Below are 19,167 nucleotides of genomic sequence, written 5' to 3' on the forward strand. Positions count from 1 at the left end.
ATGCGCCTGAGCTGGGATGGCTTGGGGCAGAATCCTGATGGCCTGGGATTTCAGGGCAGAATCGTGCTGGGATGGGATTGGCCTGGGCAGAATCCGATTATCCCTGCAAGGTTTAATGCAGAATCCGACTGGGCTGGGAGTATTTGGGGAAGTGTCCAGCTGTGCTGGGATTTGCTGCGCCAGAATGTGACTGGAGTGGGATGGCGTGGGGCAGAATCGTAATGGCCTGGGATTTCCTGGGCAGAATCCATCTGGGCTGGGCTATTTTGGGGCAGAATCCTAAAGGCCTGCAGGGGATTACATGGGCAGCATCCAGGCGGGCTGGGATTGGCTGAGCAAGAGTCCAGGCGGGCTGGGATTGGCTGGGTCAGAATCCCAGTGGGCTGATATGGCTGGGGCAGGATCCTAATGCCCTGCAGGGGATTGCATGGGCTGCGTCCATCTGGGTTGGGCTTGGCTGAGGCAGAGTCCAGGTGGGCTGGGATTGGCTGGGGCACAATGCACTTAGGCCTGGAAGTCTTCAGGGAGAATCCGACTGGGCTGGGATTATTTGGGCAATGTCCATCTGGGCTGGGATTTGCTGTGTCAGAATCCGACTGGGCTGGGATTGCTTGTGGCAGAATCCTAATGGCTTGAGATTTCAGGGCAGAATCCATCTGGTCTTGGATTACTTGTGAAGCGTCCATCTGGGCCGGGATTTGCTGTGGCATAATGCGCCTGAGCTGGGACGGCTTGGGGCAGAATCCTGATGGCCTGGGATTTCAGGGCAGAATCGTGCTGGGATGGGATTGGCCTGGGCAGAATCCGATTATCCCTGCAAGGTTTAATGCAGAATCCGACTGGGCTGGGAGTATTTGGGGAAGTGTCCAGCTGTGCTGGGATTTGCTGCGCCAGAATCTGACTGGAGTGGGATGGCGTGGGGCAGAATCGTAATGGCCTGGGATTTCCTGGGCAGAATCCATCTGGGCTGGGCTATTTTGGGGCAGAATCCTAAAGGCCTGCAGGGGATTACATGGGCAGAATCCAGGCGGGCTGGGATTGGCTGAGCAAGAGTCCAGGTGGGCTGGGATTGGCTGGGTCAGAATCCCAGTGGGCTGATATGGCTGGGGCAGGATCCTAATGCCCTGCAGGGGGTTGCATGGGCTGCGTCCATCGGGGCTGGGCTTGGCTGAGGCAGAGTCCAGGCGGGCTGGGATTGGCTGGGGCACAATGCACTTAGGCCTGGAAGTCTTAAGAGAGAATCCAGCTGGGCTGGGATTATTTGGGCAATGTCCATCTGGGCTGGGATTTGCTGTGTGAGAATCCGACTGGGCTGGGATTGCTTGTGGCGGAATCCTGATGGCCTGGGATTTCATGGGCAGAATCCATCTGGTCTTGGATTACTTGTGAAGCGTCCATCTGGGCCGGGATTTGCTGTGGCATAATGCGCCTGAGCTGGGATGGCTTGGGGCAGAATCCTGATGGCCTGGGATTTCAGGGCAGAATCGTGCTGGGATGGGATTGGCCTGGGCAGAATCCGATTATCCCTGCAAGGTTTAATGCAGAATCCGACTGGGCTGGGAGTATTTGGGGAAGTGTCCAGCTGTGCTGGGATTTGCTGCGCCAGAATGTGACTGGAGTGGGATGGCGTGGGGCAGAATCGTAATGGCCTGGGATTTCCTGGGCAGAATCCATCTGGGCTGGGCTATTTTGGGGCAGAATCCTAAAGGCCTGCAGGGGATTACATGGGCAGCATCCAGGCGGGTTGGGATTGGCTGAGCAAGAGTCCAGGTGGGCTGGGATTGGCTGGGTCAGAATCCCAGTGGGCTGATATGGCTGGGGCAGGATCCTAATGCCCTGCAGGGGATTGCATGGGCTGCGTCCATCTGGGCTGGGCTTGGCTGAGGCAGAGTCCAGGCGGGCTGGGATTGGCTGGGGCACAATGCACTTAGGCCTGGAAGTCTTAAGGGAGAATCCAGCTGGGCTGGGATTATTTGGGCAATGTCCATCTGGGCTGGGATTTGCTGTGTCAGAATCCGACTGGGCTGGGATGGCTTTGGGCAGAATCCTGATGGCCTGGGATTTCATGGGCAGAATCGTGCCTGGATGGGATTGGCCTGGACGGAATCCAATTATCCTGGCAAAGCTCTAAGGCGGAATCTGGCTGGGCTGGGATTTCATAGGCAGCATCCACCTAGGCTTGGATATTTGGGAGCGGAATCCTAAAGGCCTGCAGGGAATTACATGGGCAGAGTCTGTCCTGGCTGGGATTGGCTGAGCAAGAGTCCATCCTGGCTGGGATTTTCTGGGATAGAATCCCAGGAGGCTGATATGGCTGGGGCAGGATCCTAATGCCCTGCAGGGGGTTGCATGGGCTGCGTCCATCTGGGCTGGGCTTGGCTGAGGCAGAGTTCCGGGCGGGCTGGGATTGGCTGGGGCACAATGCACTTAGGCCTGGAAGTCTTCAGGGAGAATCCGACTGGGCTGGGATTATTTGGGCAATGTCCATCTGGGCTGGGATTTGCTGTGTGAGAATCCGACTGGGCTGGGATTGCTTGTGGCAGAATCCTAATGGCTTGAGATTTCAGGGCAGAATCCATCTGGTCTTGGATTACTTGGGAAGCGTCCATCTGGGCCGGGATTTGCTGTGGCATAATGCGCCTGAGCTGGGACGGCTTGGGGCAAAATCCTGATGGCCTGGGATTTCAGGGCAGAATCGTGCTGGGATGGGATTGGCCTGGGCAGAATCCGATTATCCCTGCAAGGTTTAATGCAGAATCCGACTGGGCTGGGAGTATTTGGGGAAGTGTCCAGCTGTGCTGGGATTTGCTGCGCCAGAATGTGACTGGAGTGGGATGGCGTGGGGCAGAACCGTAATGGCCTGGGATTTCATGGGCAGAATCCATCTGGGCTGGGCTATTTTGGGGCAGAATCCTAAAGGCCTGCAGGGGATTACATGGGCAGAATCCAGGCGGGCTGGGATTGGCTGAGCAAGAGTCCAGGTGGGCTGGGATTGGCTGGGTCAGAATCCCAGTGGGCTGATATGGCTGGGGCAGGATCCTAATGCCCTGCAGGGGGTTGCATGGGCTGCGTCCATCTGGGCTGGGCTTGGCTGAGGCAGAGTCCAGGCGGGCTGGGATTGGCTGGGGCACAATGCACTTAGGCCTGGAAGTCTTAAGGGAGAATCCGACTGGGCTGGGATTATTTGAGCAATGTCCATCTGGGCTGGGATTTGCTGTGTCAGAATCCGACTGGGCTGGGATGGCTTTGGGCAGAATCCTGATGGCCTGGGATTTCATGGGCAGAATCGTGCCTGGATGGGATTGGCCTGGACGGAATCCTATTAGAGCTTTGCCAGGATAAGGCAGAATCTGGCTGGGCTGGGATTTCATAGGCAGCATCCACCTAGGCTTGGATATTTTGGGGCAGAATCCTAAAGGCCTGCAGGGGATTACATGGGCAGAGTCTGTCCTGGCTGGGATTGGCTGAGCAAGAGTCCATCCTGGCTGGGATTTTCTGGGATAGAATCCCAGGAGGCTGATATGGCTGGGGCAGGATCCTAATGCCCTGCAGGGGATTGCATGGGCTGCGTCCATCTGGGCTGGGCTTGGCTGAGGCAGAGTCCAGGCGGGCTGGGATTGGCTGGGGCACAATGCACTTAGGCCTGGAAGTCTTAAGAGAGAATCCAGCTGGGCTGGGATTATTTGGGCAATGTCCATCTGGGCTGGGATTTGCTGTGTCAGAATCCAACTGGGCTGGGATGGCTTTGGGCAGAATTCTGATGGCTTGAGATTTCAGGGCAGAATCCATCTGGTCTTGGATTTCTTGTGAAGCGTCCATCTGGGCTGTGATTTTCTGTGGCATAATGCGCCTGAGCTGGGATGGCTTGGGGCAAAATCCTGATGGCCTGGGATTTCATGGGCAGATTCATGCTGGGATGGGATTGGCCTGGGCAAAATCCAATTATCCCTGCAAGGTTTAATGCAGAATCCGACTGGGCTGGGATTATTTTGGGGAAGTGTCCAGCTGTGCTGGGATTTGCTGTCTCAGAATCTGACTGGAGTGGGATGGCTTGGGGCAGAATCGTAATGGCCTTGGGGATATGTTGTCATGCATATGCATTCTGGTTCAACTGCAGCCTTCTAATTGTGATAGGGAGGTGTGTTTTAAGTTAACAAAACCTATAACAAAAGAAGCTCCCTCAACAGTAATTTTTTGTCTCTGCAGTTTTGACTGGTTTGGTTTTTCCTCAGTACAGACCAAAGATTTACCATCCAATAAATCTCTGTTCTTGGTCTTGCAGGTTAAGAAAGCCTACCGGCAGAAGGCACTGACTTGTCACCCAGACAAGAACCCGGATAATCCCAGAGCAGGTAATATGGGACTGTGCACACACAAATGACTCTTCATTTTTATTTTCACATATACAGACCCCTTGAAGTGGCTGTGCTTATACTTCAAAGCTGTCTTTGCATGTGGTTTAGGGTAAGCCCTCATATACGTCATGTGAAATATAGATATGCAGACTAAGGGGTATTTTCATCACTATTAGAAAGCTCTGTTTTTTAAAGCTGAATGCATACGTGTTTGTTTTAGAAACATCAGTGTTAATCAGTGCTGAAATTATATTTGTACCTCTCAGAATCTTCCCACGTGGTACTTGAATCACAGACCTTTGGCCATGCTGTCACTAGCATTTACTGGCTTATCACTATTTTCATTCATACCTCTCACAGTAAAAACTTCAATAGAAAGCTTATAAATCATACCATTTATGGTCAGTGGCCTTTTTTGTTTGTTAGAGACAATGCCCTGACTCTGTGGAACTGCATATACGTAGACTGTTAGCAAGGTCTAGCTTCTGCAGCTACTCCGCTTTTAAGTTTTATAGCTACAGGTAGCAGTGAACAGCAGTAGTAACTAAAAGGATGCTGTTCTTCAGGACACCTCAAGATATTTTTGTATCTTGCATTTTCCAGTTTGATGGGCTTCAGTCCTATAGATTGAAAATTTATAACTAGTAGAAAGAAAAAGTTTCCATCAGGGGAAAAAAAAGTCAGCAGTGAGAGGAAAGCTGGGGGCTTTGATATCTGCAGACAGCTGGGAAGTGTTTTGAAGTGTATTCGGAGGCCTTTGGCTTATCTGTGTAACCTTCCCAGAAGAGGGTCAGCGATACTGATGTAAAATGCAAAGTGTGAATCTGGGGCTGATAAGCTATTGGTATGAAAGGGAGAAATTACAACTGTGCTTCAGGCTGACTGCAGGTTGAGTAGTACGTTTCTGTAGATGGGTTCTGTTAAATTCATGTTTTCAAGATTTCTGTTAAAATGAAATGGTCCCAGTCTTTGTTTCTTAATTTACACTGAAGTTTATGTAACAATGTTGCCCTTTGAGTTGAGGTGGTCCTGGCTGTAGGTTGGCTTACAAATGCTTTGGAAAGATTATTCTTCTTTCTGATGTTCTGCAGGTCTCTTCCATAAGGGATTGTGTTTCCTGGTTCATCTCCAGGCCACTAGCATGGTTTCCTGCATCTTACCCTTTTTTCTTCTAATTCCCAGCGGAAGTCTTCCACCAGCTGTCTCAGGCCTTAGCTGTGCTAACAGATGCAGCAGCAAGGGTAAGGATGCCCACCCCTTGATGATGTTGAGATTGTGTGGTGTTACTCTCTGCAAGAGTGCTGGAGAAGCATTGGAAACTATCTTCTCCAATTGTGACTTCATGAATGCAAGTCTCAACTGTTACTCCCTTTAATTCTCCATGAGATCAAATAGTAGGTGCCAGACAGGAACTTGGGCAAATGTTCTTTTTTTGATTTGATGTGCTGGGAGTAGCTCTGTCCATTTGCTGCAAGGGTGAGATACTGTCTTTAGTAACATGGTAGACTGGGCCATATCCCACCACTGATTCAGGGATGCATTAAATTCCCATGACAGCAGTGCATTTGCAGTTCTCTTGAAGTCAAGGTCTGAGAAATAAATAATATCAAGATGTGATTGCTAAGACTGAAAGCCTTTCTTTCAATGGGGCACAAGAGACTTGTAAACAGAAAAGCTGAATCATAGTCATGATCTCTGTCCTTTTGCTGCGAGAGATTTGCAGGCTGCCAGATGTATCTTGGATGCTTTAACTCACTGTGAGGAAGTGGTTGAGTGCCTGCTGCTCAAGACCTGAAAATAATCAGGACATGTGAAGGGAAAGAATAAAAACAAAATAAAAATAATTAAGTAACTCTGTCCAGATAAACTCAGGAGAGAAGGCGTATTAAAATTTCAGATTATAAGATTTAAAAACATGAAATAACTCTCCTCATTTCAAACACCGGCAAAGCTTGTAATTTCCCCTCCAAGGGGCAATTAAGCTTTTGGCATCCAAGAACCTTTTTGGCTTCTAGATTTTAAAAAGGTAAAAGTGTTTAGCAAACCCTTCCCATGCAGGAAGGAAAAATAGCAGCTTTTCTAGTTCATAAAACAAGAGCAGTGCTTTCCTGTGCAACTATTCTGCAAGTAATATTTGAGCATTTGTGCCGGTCTATGCTTGACCTAATACAGAAAGGTTCTGTGTAGGTTGATGAACAGATTATCAACTGGTTTAAACAGGTGCCAGTGAAATTGCCAGTTTATCCCAGTTCTTAAGTCTCTATAATGCTAAACAAATGTTGATGTGTGGTTGCTGCTGAAGAGTTCTGACACTCTTTGACCTAATGCATTCATGTGAGTCAAATATACGTCTTGTGAATAAATCTTTCATATAAAATAGACTCTTTGATTTTAAAACTTTGCTCCAAACCAAACCTGTTCTGTTACCGGTGCCCCTGAAGCTACTTTTGACATCTTCAGGAAACCAGAATATTCTTCCCACCTCTGCGGATTGGGTAGGTTTTCTCCCCAGTCCACTTTGCAGTTATTCCTGAACTTCCTCACCCTTTCAGGCTTCATCTGGAGATCCTTGGGCCTCTTCTCATATTTTCAGGATATTTGTGTTAACTTCCAGCACTTCTAGGAGGAATGCTAACAAGAAGCAGAAAATGCTTCACCTCTGCTTAGTGTTTCAGTGTCTCATCTCGCTTTTATTCACTGCTTTCCATTTAATCTCTTGCTTTATATAGTTTCACACTATTGTGTTTGTTCTTTGACAGGCGGCGTATGACAAAGTGAGAAAGGCTAAGAAGCAAGCTGCAGAAAGGGCACAAAAACTTGATGAGAAGCGAAAGAAAGTAAAGCTCGGTAATAAAATCAGAACTTTATTTCACTCTTGGCTTGGAGTCTTTGTTAGCTAGGTGTTTGCATTTCTTCTGCTGCTGGAATTCAGCATTAATTCATCTGCTGTCCATTTGTGATGGCTGTGGTTTCTTTATGCCTAGTTCAGTATAGCAGCCATCTGAAATCTTCTCCGACAGTCACAGCTGGGGATGGTTCTTCTCTGGGGTGAAACTAGGGCTTCTGATGACTGTTAAGACATCAGACACTGATACATTGATGTGCATGGGCAGACGAGAGGTAGCAGAGCTATCGACACTCTTCTTTGAAATTGGTGTAGGTGTAGCCAAGTTTGTAATCCTTCCATCTACCTCTGGTCAGCAGTGAAAATTCTCTTTGCATTGTTTTAATTTTGTTTCATTCTCTGCAGATCTTGAAGCCAGAGAACGAGAAGCCCAGACCCATGAGAGTGAAGAGGAGGAGATCAGGATAACGAGATCATTAGAACAAGAAGTAATAAATTCTTGGATTTCTCTGCTTCTTTTGAGAATTACTGAATGTTACAATCATGATGAAAACTATGTGATGAGATGCAGCAAATCGATATATAGCAGTCCTTCAGCCTTTGAATTAATGGACTTTATGAAAGTAGAGAGGCGTGTAGAAGGGATCTTGTAGCAGCCTGGCAAATGTGTCAAATCTCAGGATTTTATTTTTCTGTCTACCCTTTCCCTTTTGCATAGCAGACAATAACAACAGCTAGTTGGTTATGTGCTTGCTGATAGGGACTGTGTCACTAGGAGCATGAGAGGTCCACACTGGAGCTGTCACAGGGGAGCTAGCAGGAGGGTTGGCCCAGGAGATGGCTGCAAGACAAAAGCTCTCCTTGGCAGTCTTTAGCTGGCTCAGACCAGCCATGGAACTGTGCCCTCAGACGTCTGTGCTCTCTTACCTCTGCTGTAGATAATACGTCTGCGTGAAGAAGGCTCCCGTCAGCTTGAAGAGCAGCAGAGACTCATTCAAGAACAGATCCGTCTTGAAAGAGAGCAGCACATTCAAGGTGAGAACAGCTGAGATTGGAGCTCTCGGCCAAACTACATGCACATGGGACTCCAGCTCTTCCGTAGACATCGGTCACGTACAGATGTAGCCTTCTGACATGGTCACGGGGCCATATGTAAGGTCCTGCTTAGCACCTTTTTCACAGATAAGTCTCAAGTCTAGTATTTCTGTGGGGTTGCTTCCTTCTGTGGGGCATGCTGCTCTCTAACACGTTGTTGCTGCTCCTTTTCAGCAAATGTTCTAAAGCACTGAAACTAGATGGTCTGATGTGGGGTCCCACAGTTACGCTGGAGGGATCCTGAAGTCCTGCTCACCTGTCACAATTAAAGCAGTCGGTGTTGCAGACTCAAACCAGGGAATGATAAGGGTTTTTTTACAAATAATAGTTATAATTGGGTTACTACTTCTGTATCCCCTTGCAAGTTCTCAGTACTTACTACCCAGCGTGGAAACTCAGTGTGGAGAATAAACTTTTGTTTAGTTTATGGTTGCTGAGGCTTTACTTTCTGGAACTTGATTCTCTCATGTTCCTTGGGTGTACACAATCTTTGTCCCGGGTTTGTACGAAGACCAGGAGCAAATCCTTCAGGAAACGTGCAACATACTGAATAGGAAAACATCTGCATTCTGTGCTGCCATACAACAATAGGTAGTTACCACATTTGAAGTTGTCTCCCTCTAATTCTCATGGGCTTGTCATGAGCTGTAGTTAGTCCCCTTCATACAGGAGGGGATGAGATTTTTTCCAGAATCCAGAACGTCATCCTTTGATATTCCTGAACCTCACTTCCATCCACACATTTCTATAGTGAATTGCCTTTTTTAATACTCTGTATCTGTGTGGGCTTGAAACAGTTTTATGTTTTGGAAAGTTCTGTTCTTTTCAAAACTAATTAGAGTGCTATTCAGGTTTTCAGTTCAATGGGAAGATTTATTGTCTCTTGCTTCCTACTCCTTTCACTCTGGCAGAGGCTGCAGTATAAGATCTGTTGCTTTCTCACAGGAGAAGTACTTATCTAATGAGTAAAAAAATAAAAAATAAAAAAAATAACACCAGAGCTCTGGATGCAGAAACTCTTTTGGGGATCAGCAGGGTTTTCCTGTATGAGTGCAAGCCATTCAGCCCACCGTAGCCATTCTTAATTTCACGTATCAGGAATTGGGGAGGAGGTTGAGCATTTGCTTAGTGTAAAACACTTGCAACAAGAGCACACCATTATAAAGTATTTCGTTGCAGGGCTAGATTAAATTCTTGGTCTATGCTATCCTGGTTTTTGTCTACACTTAATTTTTCCACATTTGTTCCCACCAGCACAACCCTCTTGCAAGGAAAAATGTTACAGAGTCTAACAAGTCTCCTGTTTCTATTTTTACTTAGTTTTATCTAGCCTTGATCATGGCAAGTCTGGGCCTCATAGAAGGGAAAAATGCTGACATCCAATAGTCTGTGCTGCAGTTCCTGATGATAATGTTGCACAAAACTTTTTGAGGCTGAAATGGTCTAGTGGAAATCCGGAAGTGTTTGCTGTTGCCATATCTACGTTTTCAGGTCAAATTTTGTGCTAAATGCTCTTCAGTTGTGGAGGTTTCAACCATGTCCTTCTCATCTTTTTTTCTTCCTGTCCCCTCTTTAGGCAAGCAAGAAAGATACAGAGCGGAAGGCAGAATAACTCCTAAACTCAAAGTAAGACATCCTTATAAAGCTGGGCTTTGGTGAAAACTGATAGAACATTATGCAGCTTTGGAAAACAGAAGGGACACTTCAGCTCTGCTGAACTGGCATGTCCCTTTGTACAGTGGAGGTGAAGTTCTCTATTTAATGTGCATCATGCATGTGAACAGCTCCTGTCACTGTCTTTAAAACACCCTTCCTCCCTCACCCTTTTCTCTACTGTGTGGTCTAGGGTTTTGAGCCTTAAATTGGGTTGTCTCTGCATTAAGCATGGGAGAAGATCTGCTTATTACCCTGATATAGCCATAGTGTGCTTTCAAGCATGATCTTTTTTTATTCCAATGAGCACTGTTTCTCCCTGTTCCCCAAATCATTTGTTGCCTTTGCACATTCTGTTGTTGAGATCACGGTCTTGGCAATTCTGGGAGTGTAACTGTAAATAGCCAACCTGATGTGTGTGCAGGTGGCAGGAGCTGCAATGAGTGTGGCAACAAGTGTTCGGAAGGACAAAATTAACGTCTTGTGTTTATTTTCCAGCTCAAATGGAAATGCAGGAAAGAAGATGAGACGAGAGGGGGATACTCAAAAGATGTTCTGTTGCAGATCCTGCAAAAGGTCCTGTCTCTACACTTTCCTGCTACTTGATCGTGCCCTGCTCTCAGTGGTGTAAGAAAGGATAGTAAATGCTGGGAAGCTACATATAAACTGGAGTGGCTCATTTTGTGTTCTGTTGTCCAGCTTTCTCATGCAGTTTTCAGAGGTCATCAGCACAGTCCATTAGCTGTGAACTGTTCCCCAGCTAGCACCTCTGTCTCTCCCCAGCAGGGACTCCTGCTGAAACAGCAACTGCAGACTCTTCCCATGGAGTGGTTCATGCCCTGTATAAGTTAGTCTGGCTGTGTGGTTATGGTACACTTTTGCCTTCGTTTAAAGCACTGTACATTAGGTGCTGTGGGAAGTTCAGAGATGGCAATAGACAAGCCTTTGATCTGATTAATCCCAGTATGTGATCTTTATTTTCCCTTCATGCAAGCATCTCCTGTAGCTCTGAGACTGAGCTAAGCAGCCCTCTGGCACTGGGGCTTGCTGGAAGCAGAGCGTGTAGCTCCATGCCTCCTCAGAATTATTTCCTGGAGGAACAGAAATTATGACAAGTTGGGATCAGTGGAAGCATCATGCAAGACAGAAAGGGTGACAGCTCAAGCCTCATGTCTGTGAAAACATGTTTTCTCTTTGCATTCATTCCATAAATGAACTTGACATCTCTTCTGTGTCTGTAATTAACTTTTCTTTCTTCTTTGTCTTAACAGTATGGCGATGTGCTCAATTTGTTGATCTCAAGTAGGAGGCCTGGGAGTGCAGTCGTGGAATTTGCTACTGTTAAGGCTGCTGTAAGTTTGGCAGAGACCCCAAATGTGTGTATTGGAGAGTGGGCAAGAAAGGGTGTTGCAGAAGGGAAGGGTTAGCAAACTGGTGGCCTAGAGATGCTGCCTTGTCATTAAGGCAGTGCAGAAGGGTAATGAGAGTCTAAAGGTACAGATGGATGAAGGGAGTGGCAAAGCTAGAGGCACAAACCCAAAGCAGATCATGCACTTAAAACAGCAGGCTGTGCATGTAAAAGGCTGAGGAAAGAGACGCTGCTTTAAAAAGCAGGCACTGAGCTATTTAACCAGCTCTCACTGAAGGTGAATTACCCATTGTGGAGATGGGCTGAGTGACTTTTAGAGGTTATATCAGGCATTTGCAGTTTAAAAGAAATCAAAATATCTTGGCTCCATATGAGTTACAATAATTCATGTGGCTGTGGAAACAGAAATCATCAGTTACCCTTATTTTTAGTAGTTCCATCAACTTAAACTTATGCTGTACAGCAGTGTCTGTTTCTTGTCACCCATTCTTTCACTCATATATCCAAATATTAAAAAAACCAACAGAATTTTCTGTTACCTGTTTATCAAAAGTACCATCAGTGATATGTTTGTCTCTGCTTAATGCAGATATGGACCTTGAAGGCTGTTTCTCGTGGAGGGCAGCTGTGAAATCCTCATGGTTTGTGCCCTACTCGGCCTTTATGCCAGATGGAGATGGAAAAACTTTTATGATTGTTAGTGACCTGTGAGGGAGTGGGGTCTGAAATTCAGATGGTGATGGAAGAATATTTTCATTGTTAGGAGATGGCTGTGAAGAATGAAGTTGGCCTGATAAATAATCCTCTAAAGATTTCCTGGCTGGAGGGCCAGCCCCGGGACAATCCCAGCACTGTCCTTTCTGACAGCACTAGTCAGCCAAGGACTTCACAGGTAAGGAGGCGCAGGCTGCTGTTACTTAAACCTGTTTCTATAGTAACCTGAATTTAACAGTGTACTTTGCATTTATGGTAAGATACGCTGATTCCCAGCAGAGATGAAAAGAAGCTTGTAATGAAAGACCTGCCTTTCTGATGAGCCTTTTTATGCTGAACCAGTGGTTTTTTTAGAGGACCTCTTGCCTGAGTAAGCAGCACCCTGAGAACACAAGCTGTTTGGGCGAATGGACCTTCACATAATCTCTCTCTCTTCCAGTTGAAAACCAGGGATGTTCCTTGCTCAGCCTGAAGCCTCTAATGCCGTTCTTCTGGATTTTTTTTCTGATATACTTTGTGGGTATCCTCTGGCTGATAGCTGATTGAAATGGGTCTCCTATAAGGTTTCTTCAGAGAGGCTTGGTTGGTTACTTACTGCGTTCACAAGAGGCTGATGTTTCAGTGCTGAAAGGAAACCTATATTCTTAGGGTCTGCAGGAGGGAAGAGAAAGCAATACCAAATTAAATATCTTGTAGAGACCCTGTTGTCTGGTTTTGGTCCTCTTTACCAGTGTCATTACTGGGTGCAAGGTGTTTAACTCAGCTGCTTCCTGTTTATTTCATGAGATAATCCCTCTGAAGCTGTTGCTCTCAAATAACAAATGTGTTCTGATCACAAAACACATGGAAGGCAGTAACATCTAGTGGTTAGAAAACCAATCTGAGGGTGTGCTGCAGCAAATTGCTGGTGCTTTGTTACCCCTTGTTCCTGTTGACCCTCTGAAGGGGGAGGTGCGCCCACTTCTTTTGAAGCATGTTACATTACACTTTGCTCTGTAGCACAGAATTTCTCTTGTGCTCTGTGTGTCTTCTGACCTAGTTAGTAATTCCTTGGCTGTGAAGTTGTGAAGGAACTGAGATATCCTTTGCTGCTTATTTGAGTTCCAGTTCAAACTTCATGCGATGCTTATTCCCCTCCCCTTCTTCCCTGTGGTATAAAGATCAAAAAGATCTAATTGCTGAGAGGGCTCCTGTCATGCTGTGTGTCTGTGTCTCAGTCAGCCTTGTGTGTGTTCACTACCTAAATATTTTAGCAGCTTGTGAGATTGTTCAGTACATTCACTCTCCTGACTTTAAGTACTTTCTGATGTATAAATGCATCTACCATAAATAATGCTTTGTTGTTATCCGAGTTTTATTTTGGGTTGTATGTTTTCACTTGGGATGCATGGTCTTTGTCTGAACAGCCTGGCCTGAGCAGCTTAGTTTCCCAAAAATCTCAGGCAAAGGCAATTACAGCATCGTAGCTCAGGACCCAGGCAGATCTCCCTGCACAGCGTAGAACCAGTGAGTCCTGCAGACACAGCAGAGCTGGCCAGAGCGTTAGAAGGCAAACTGGGGAAAGAAGCAAAATCCAATCCAGCTTGAGTATCTCTTGCAGCTAGAAAATGAGAGCTGGCTCATTGACACCTAAGGGGGTTGCTGGTGCAATTGGAGTTTGTTAGTGGATTCTTGCCTGTATGTGTTCAAAAGCCCTGGCTTTTGGCTGAGTTTATCTTGGCTTGTTTCCCTGACCAAAGCTTGTTAGTGTGGAACTGCAGCGTCTGCCTGCTGTGAAGGATTAGCTTGGTGGAGCAGTGAGGGAGAGCAGGCTAAAGCAGCAAATGGTGTTCATGCTGTGTGGAGGTGGTGACTCACTTCTGTCCGACACAGCCTCATCCAGCTTGTATGAGCCCTCAGAATGGTGAGGAGTTACGGCCAGTGACTTGCACCCTTTCCCAAGCATTGCACTGGTGATGCTTGTCTGTCCTTTCTACTGCTTTTATATGTAAGCAGCTGCAGTTTCTTTGATTACATTGCAGTCCTGCTGGCCAGGCTGAGATCTCCAAGCTGCTCTGGTTCCTGCTTTTCATAGTTCCCACTCTAGACCCTCCCCAAATCCTGGTGCTACTTCCACAAGAATGCTTCCAAAATCTGTAATGTGGCAATAGCTTCTTTTGGCTGTACTGTTTCCAGCTGACTTATTCTTTGCTCTCAGCTCTTTAACTCTAGATGTGCAAAATGAGCTCTTTCAGATACCTTTTGCCACTGCCTCAAACCACTCCTTGCCTCATCCTTTCATACCCAGGCTGGCTTCCCAGCCCTCCCTTCCCATTTGCTGCTCCCTCCGGGTTGCTCCTATTTTTGTCTGAATCTGCCCCCACATTTGCTCCCACTCTGTGCAAATGCAGCTTCTTCCCTGCTCTGCTTCGGAAAAGAGCTGAAGACCTGCAGCATTCTCATGGCAACGCACCTGCTTCTGAGTTGTGTCTGCTCCCTGCCTGGGGTAGTCAGCCAGGAGCTGTGCCCCAAAGTCTTCAAATAAAGGACAGCCACACACTAACTAGACTGTAGGAGGTTTTGGAAGCAGTTCTCAGGTGAAAGCAAGGCTGATTGTTGAAAAGTCATGCTGTGAGGAAGCAGTAAGTCGTAAGGTACTTGCCTCCACGGTCTTCATTGGTTTGTTTTCTTCTACGGCTACAGCTGCCCACTATCCAGCAGTCCCTGGAGAGCTGCTGGAGCTGAACAGGCAAGTTGTACTTGAATTACAAAAGCTGTGGAGTGGCCAGTGTTACTCCAAGCTTTTTGAGAGCAATGACTATTTGATTGCTGCAGCTCTGAATGGTTCAAAGGACACAACAGCTGCGTAATGCTGTGAAGAGCATATTTTGCCACTACAACAGCATGAACCACTTGGTTGTGGGAAGGTCTTCCTTGCACTTGTAGCAGGATCTCCCTGCCAGTGCTCCACATTCATCTTGGGCCATCCATTCAGCCATATTAAAGTGCTGAGACAAGCCGCCTGTCTGGCACTCTTGCATCTTTTCTAAGGTCTTTTGATGTTTCATAGGTTTGTTTTGTATTTGTCTGACTTTACAGCCTGACGTGAATCTAGTAAGTTAAGAGCCATCTATGCATTCTCTGAAACGTCTCTGTGCACTTTGCTGTAGCCAGCTTCCAAAGCTTATGGTCATCTGGGGTGCACGGAGATTTCATTTATTTATTTATTTTTACAAAGAGCCCCTAGTATGTAATGTAGCTGTGAAAAAGGTAAGAATTGATGACCCAGTAGTTTCTGCAGTGCCCTTTTAAGAGCTTGCCCTGATAACACCTAAAATGTTCTCAGCCTAGCAGAGCCCTTCCCACTGTCCAGTTCACAGGGGCAGAACTGTCTGACGCTGGGTCCTGACCTGAGCTGTGTGCACTCAGAGGAAGAGAAAGTGCCAGCAGCTCTAGCCTTCTCCCAGCCCACAAAAGCAGAGCCACGCCGCTTCCCCACCTGCATAAAAACCTGAAGTGCCAGAGAGGATAGAACTTGGTCACTACAGATAAGGCACCTCTACTCTTGATGCCTGGGTTTTTTCTGGCTTGCTTCCAATGAAATGAGGCAACAAGACGCTTCCAGTCACAGATACATTTATTCTTCCATATCTGTACAGCTGATAGATCAGTGCATGCTTCAAGCAGCAGTATCTAGAGAATTTTCTTCCCCTGCTAGTAGGATGAATAAACTGCTGTCGCTGTATTACGAGCCTACGTGCGTGCTTACCTGTTTCCAGGCTGGCAGTGCCAACTGCACTTGAGTTAGGGGAAAAGAAACCCACAAGGGAAAAAAAAAAAAGAAAAAAAAAAAGAAAGAAAAAAAAAAAAACGAGGAACAGCTTTGATTTTTTTGCATCCAAACATGGTAGGAGAAGAAACACCAGGTTCTGTCTCTTGACCCTTGCCACAGCTATGGCTTTGAGATGCAATGCTACTGTCTCCTTGCAAGCTGCCTGCTTACCCACGAGTTCTGTATGCCATATCCTTTTCTGTCCCTGCTCTGCAGCGTTACAGCCACATCCCCAGAATAACAAGTCTTTTACCAAACAATGCCATTCTTCCATGAGGAGGAGATGCACAGTCAAGAGGGGGAAATTCCCAGTGTGGAGAGTTGACCACGAGGTTCCAGCAGACAGTGCTCTCATCTGAGCATGGAGCCTGTGAGCTCTGCTCTGAGGGACTCCTTGGCAAGGACAGGGACAGTCCGTGGTGATGAAGGTGAGAACAACAAAACAGGCCACACACAACAGGAATGCTGCAGTATCCTTCCTTCTGCTCGGGCTAGAGAGACTGGCAGCAGCAGTAAGTAAATGTGACACGTTAAATGATGAATACCTTCAAATGGCGTAATCTCTCGGATTCTGTTTCCTGAGGGTCTGCAGAACATCCTCGAGAAGCGATAGCCCCAAATCCACTTTGAAGGACAGGAAGGGATCAGACAGATCGGAAAGAGTGGTGCCATTCTGGGAACCTGTCTCTGAGGTCCCGCAGTCTGTAGCCTGGTCCTTGTGGAATTGAGTTTGAGTGGCTTTGTGGTATTGATGGGTAGCACCAGAAAAGGAGATGTCAGAGTGAGAATCTGTGTGGTCGATGATGTTAGGGCAGCTAGAACTGTCCAGGTAAAGCCGGGGAGGCTTGGGAGGTGCTTGTACCTTGGCTAGGTTTTGCTCACTCTGACATGACAGGTAATCAGACTTGTCCTTCAGATCCCTCAAGCATTCCCTCTTCTGGCACTGTCCATCACTGTCCAGAGTGTGGCTGTTCTGGTTCAGGATGATGACTTGATTGCCCAGCTTTTTGTGTCTCCTGAGTGAGAAACGTCTGAAGAACGTGGTGGACTTAATGGACCCTCTTCGCCAAGTATCCATACTGCTGAAAGGCAACGAAAGGAGGAGACTGTTGACTCTTCACAGTCAGGTGTTGGGACTTCAAGTCGCAGGATCAGCAGCAAGCCACACAACAGGAACAACCTCTTCCTTCCCTGTTCCCGTAGCTGGAAGGAAAAAAGAGAGGCTGGTATTGCAGGAAATGCAAACTTCACACTATGTCCCTGTGTGAAGGAGCGTTGGCCTGTCTTGGATATTAAGGAGTCTCCTTCTTCAGTGGAGAAGGAATGGTGATGTCTGAGCTTATTAAATCTGTGCTGCAGAAATGAGCTGATGAAGAACAGCAAAGGCACACAGTCACCATGAGAACAGATTTAATCTAGCATCTAGAACAGAAGGGCACTTTGGTACCATGGTAACCAGCCACCTTCATGGTGAAGGGCACAGTATAAAAATCTCAGTGGGTGGCTGGGAACAGAGATGGTGACTCAGTCACACTGAAGGAAACCAAAGGAATACAGCGTAACAGAAATTTTAAAAGCAACAAAATGCAGATGTAAAAGACAAGTGTTAGGAAATTTGAATGCAAAATAGACTTACGCTGTGTCGGAGCAGCACCTGAGTCCAACAGGCGGAGAGGAGAAACGGCTGAAACACTTGGAGAACTTGTAGCTACCACATTCACCAGTGTGCTGAGATGTTGGAAGAAGCAAGTCCAGGGGCGATTCAGCCAGGTTGAACCCAGAATGCTAAAAATCCGCAATGCCTTCTTCTCTTCATGTGCCTCCTGTCACTGCTTCCCAGGCTGCAGTTCCTTGTGCGTATGTATTTGTTTTGAGCCAAGCCCTTGCTGAGTCAGCCACGTCAGAAACTGGGTTTTACACTATTGGTAATTGCCAGGATTGCAGGAAGTAGGTGTGTGGAGTGGCAAAGCATCAGCCCACACTCTGCCTGAGGAGAAAGCAGGTTCCCTTAGAGGCGCCCAGATTGCTTGAGAAATGTCAGTGTGAATACCAACTTGGAGCCCATCTTGAATCGGACTGTTTCTTGTCTTGGTGCTCTCCCTTCTGCCACTTCTGATGGCTTGTTGTATGAGCAGGACTTCCAAATGAGGCTGGGAATACTCTTTTGTCTGTTTTAAATTTAAATCCAGAGTATGAGGTAGTGATTCAGGTTTGTATGGGTGATTCATCTGTATGAGTCTCATGTAGGCTATTTCATTCAGCCAAACAAATCACAGTAAGCATCTGTGGTTAGTGGACAGGAACTTTGAAGAAGCCCAGTTCTGCCACTGAAGACTGATACGATCTCATGCTTTCTCAGACACTGTGAAAATCTCTGCTGCATGCTGCTGGAAGGTTATTTCATTCATACAGCTCCTAAGATACCAATTATGGTGTATTAGTCTCTTAATTTCCCAGCCTAAGTTTCTCATCTGTTGTGGACTTTCGTTTTGACCTTGCAGCTAGACTCTGCAGCTGGAGGAACCGCTTTGCTGGCACTTGCCCCATTTTCATGCAGAATCGTATTTAGCTATTCCGTTGCCTTTTCATCCCTTCTGTTTTCTATGTAAGATGTCCTTAAATCACCACTAAATCTAGCTCCTAGAAAGATGAACATGAGAGGGTTTTTTTTTTATTCACCTTCTGTCAAGATGCTTTTATTTCTACCTGAACTGTCAAGCAAATAAGGTGGATGTTTCCAAGCATTGCAGTGCTTTGAATACAGCCAAAATAGTAAGGCCACCTACTAATGTTAAATGGCTTTTGAAAGCAGAGTGCCAAAACCACCACTTTGCTCTGCGATAGCAGCTGTCATCTGCTGCCTACACTTATTAGGTAGAGTCTGCAATCAGCTTCGTTGACGTGACAGTTGCTACCACACACAGAAGAACAGCTCCCAAGAGCTTTTGAGAACTGAAACGCTCCTGTGTCGGGTTTGGAAACATACCTGGTGATTTTCTTTCTGCAGCCACTTCCATGACTAAACCACAGAAAGGTTTGATTTATTTTTTTTAATGGCATTAGCCTTTATAACGGATGGAGTGTACACTGGACTTTGTGCACCCGCGTTGTACTTGCAGAGCAAGCTTGTCATCCAAAATCACTAGCCACAGCTAGGCAAGCTGTGCTTCTCCATCCAACCCTGTGAGCAGGGAGCAGCTCCAGCAGCGAGAGGGTAATTCAGGTTTCTGTTTGTCCCACTCTCTGTCTTGTCAGCAATGCTCGTACGAAGCAGGCAATTTTCTGTAGGCCAGGCGGCTTTTGCACTGTACCTGATTCCTCTGGG

General features: G+C 46.7%; 2 protein-coding genes across 3 annotated transcripts in view; one reads left to right on the top strand and one right to left on the bottom strand.

The window, feature by feature from the left end:
• Nucleotides 1-19,167, top strand: part of DNAJC17 (DnaJ heat shock protein family (Hsp40) member C17) — a 105,883-nt gene that overhangs the window by 86,245 nt on the left and 471 nt on the right. For both annotated transcript variants that reach the window (XM_055721602.1, XM_055721601.1), the window contains exons 2-10: nt 4,283-4,352; nt 5,538-5,596; nt 7,115-7,202; nt 7,606-7,688; nt 8,139-8,235; nt 9,872-9,921; nt 10,447-10,524; nt 11,220-11,300; nt 12,081-12,209. In XM_055721602.1, coding sequence (XP_055577577.1) covers nt 4,283-4,352; nt 5,538-5,596; nt 7,115-7,202; nt 7,606-7,688; nt 8,139-8,235; nt 9,872-9,921; nt 10,447-10,524; nt 11,220-11,300; nt 12,081-12,209 — 735 coding nt within the window. The remainder of the gene's footprint in view (nt 1-4,282; nt 4,353-5,537; nt 5,597-7,114; nt 7,203-7,605; nt 7,689-8,138; nt 8,236-9,871; nt 9,922-10,446; nt 10,525-11,219; nt 11,301-12,080; nt 12,210-19,167) is intronic.
• C10H15orf62 (chromosome 10 C15orf62 homolog) lies at nt 15,630-18,763 on the bottom strand. The gene is made up of 2 exons (XM_005438325.4): nt 17,479-18,763; nt 15,630-17,045 (listed from the first exon to the last, which is right to left on the bottom strand). The coding sequence occupies exon 2, from the start codon at nt 16,918-16,920 to the stop codon at nt 16,390-16,392; it is 531 nt and encodes a 176-aa protein (XP_005438382.1). The 5' UTR covers nt 16,921-17,045; nt 17,479-18,763; the 3' UTR covers nt 15,630-16,389.

Source organism: Falco cherrug, chromosome 10, assembly GCF_023634085.1.
Source record: "Falco cherrug isolate bFalChe1 chromosome 10, bFalChe1.pri, whole genome shotgun sequence".
Lineage (NCBI taxonomy): Eukaryota > Metazoa > Chordata > Aves > Falconiformes > Falconidae > Falco > Falco cherrug.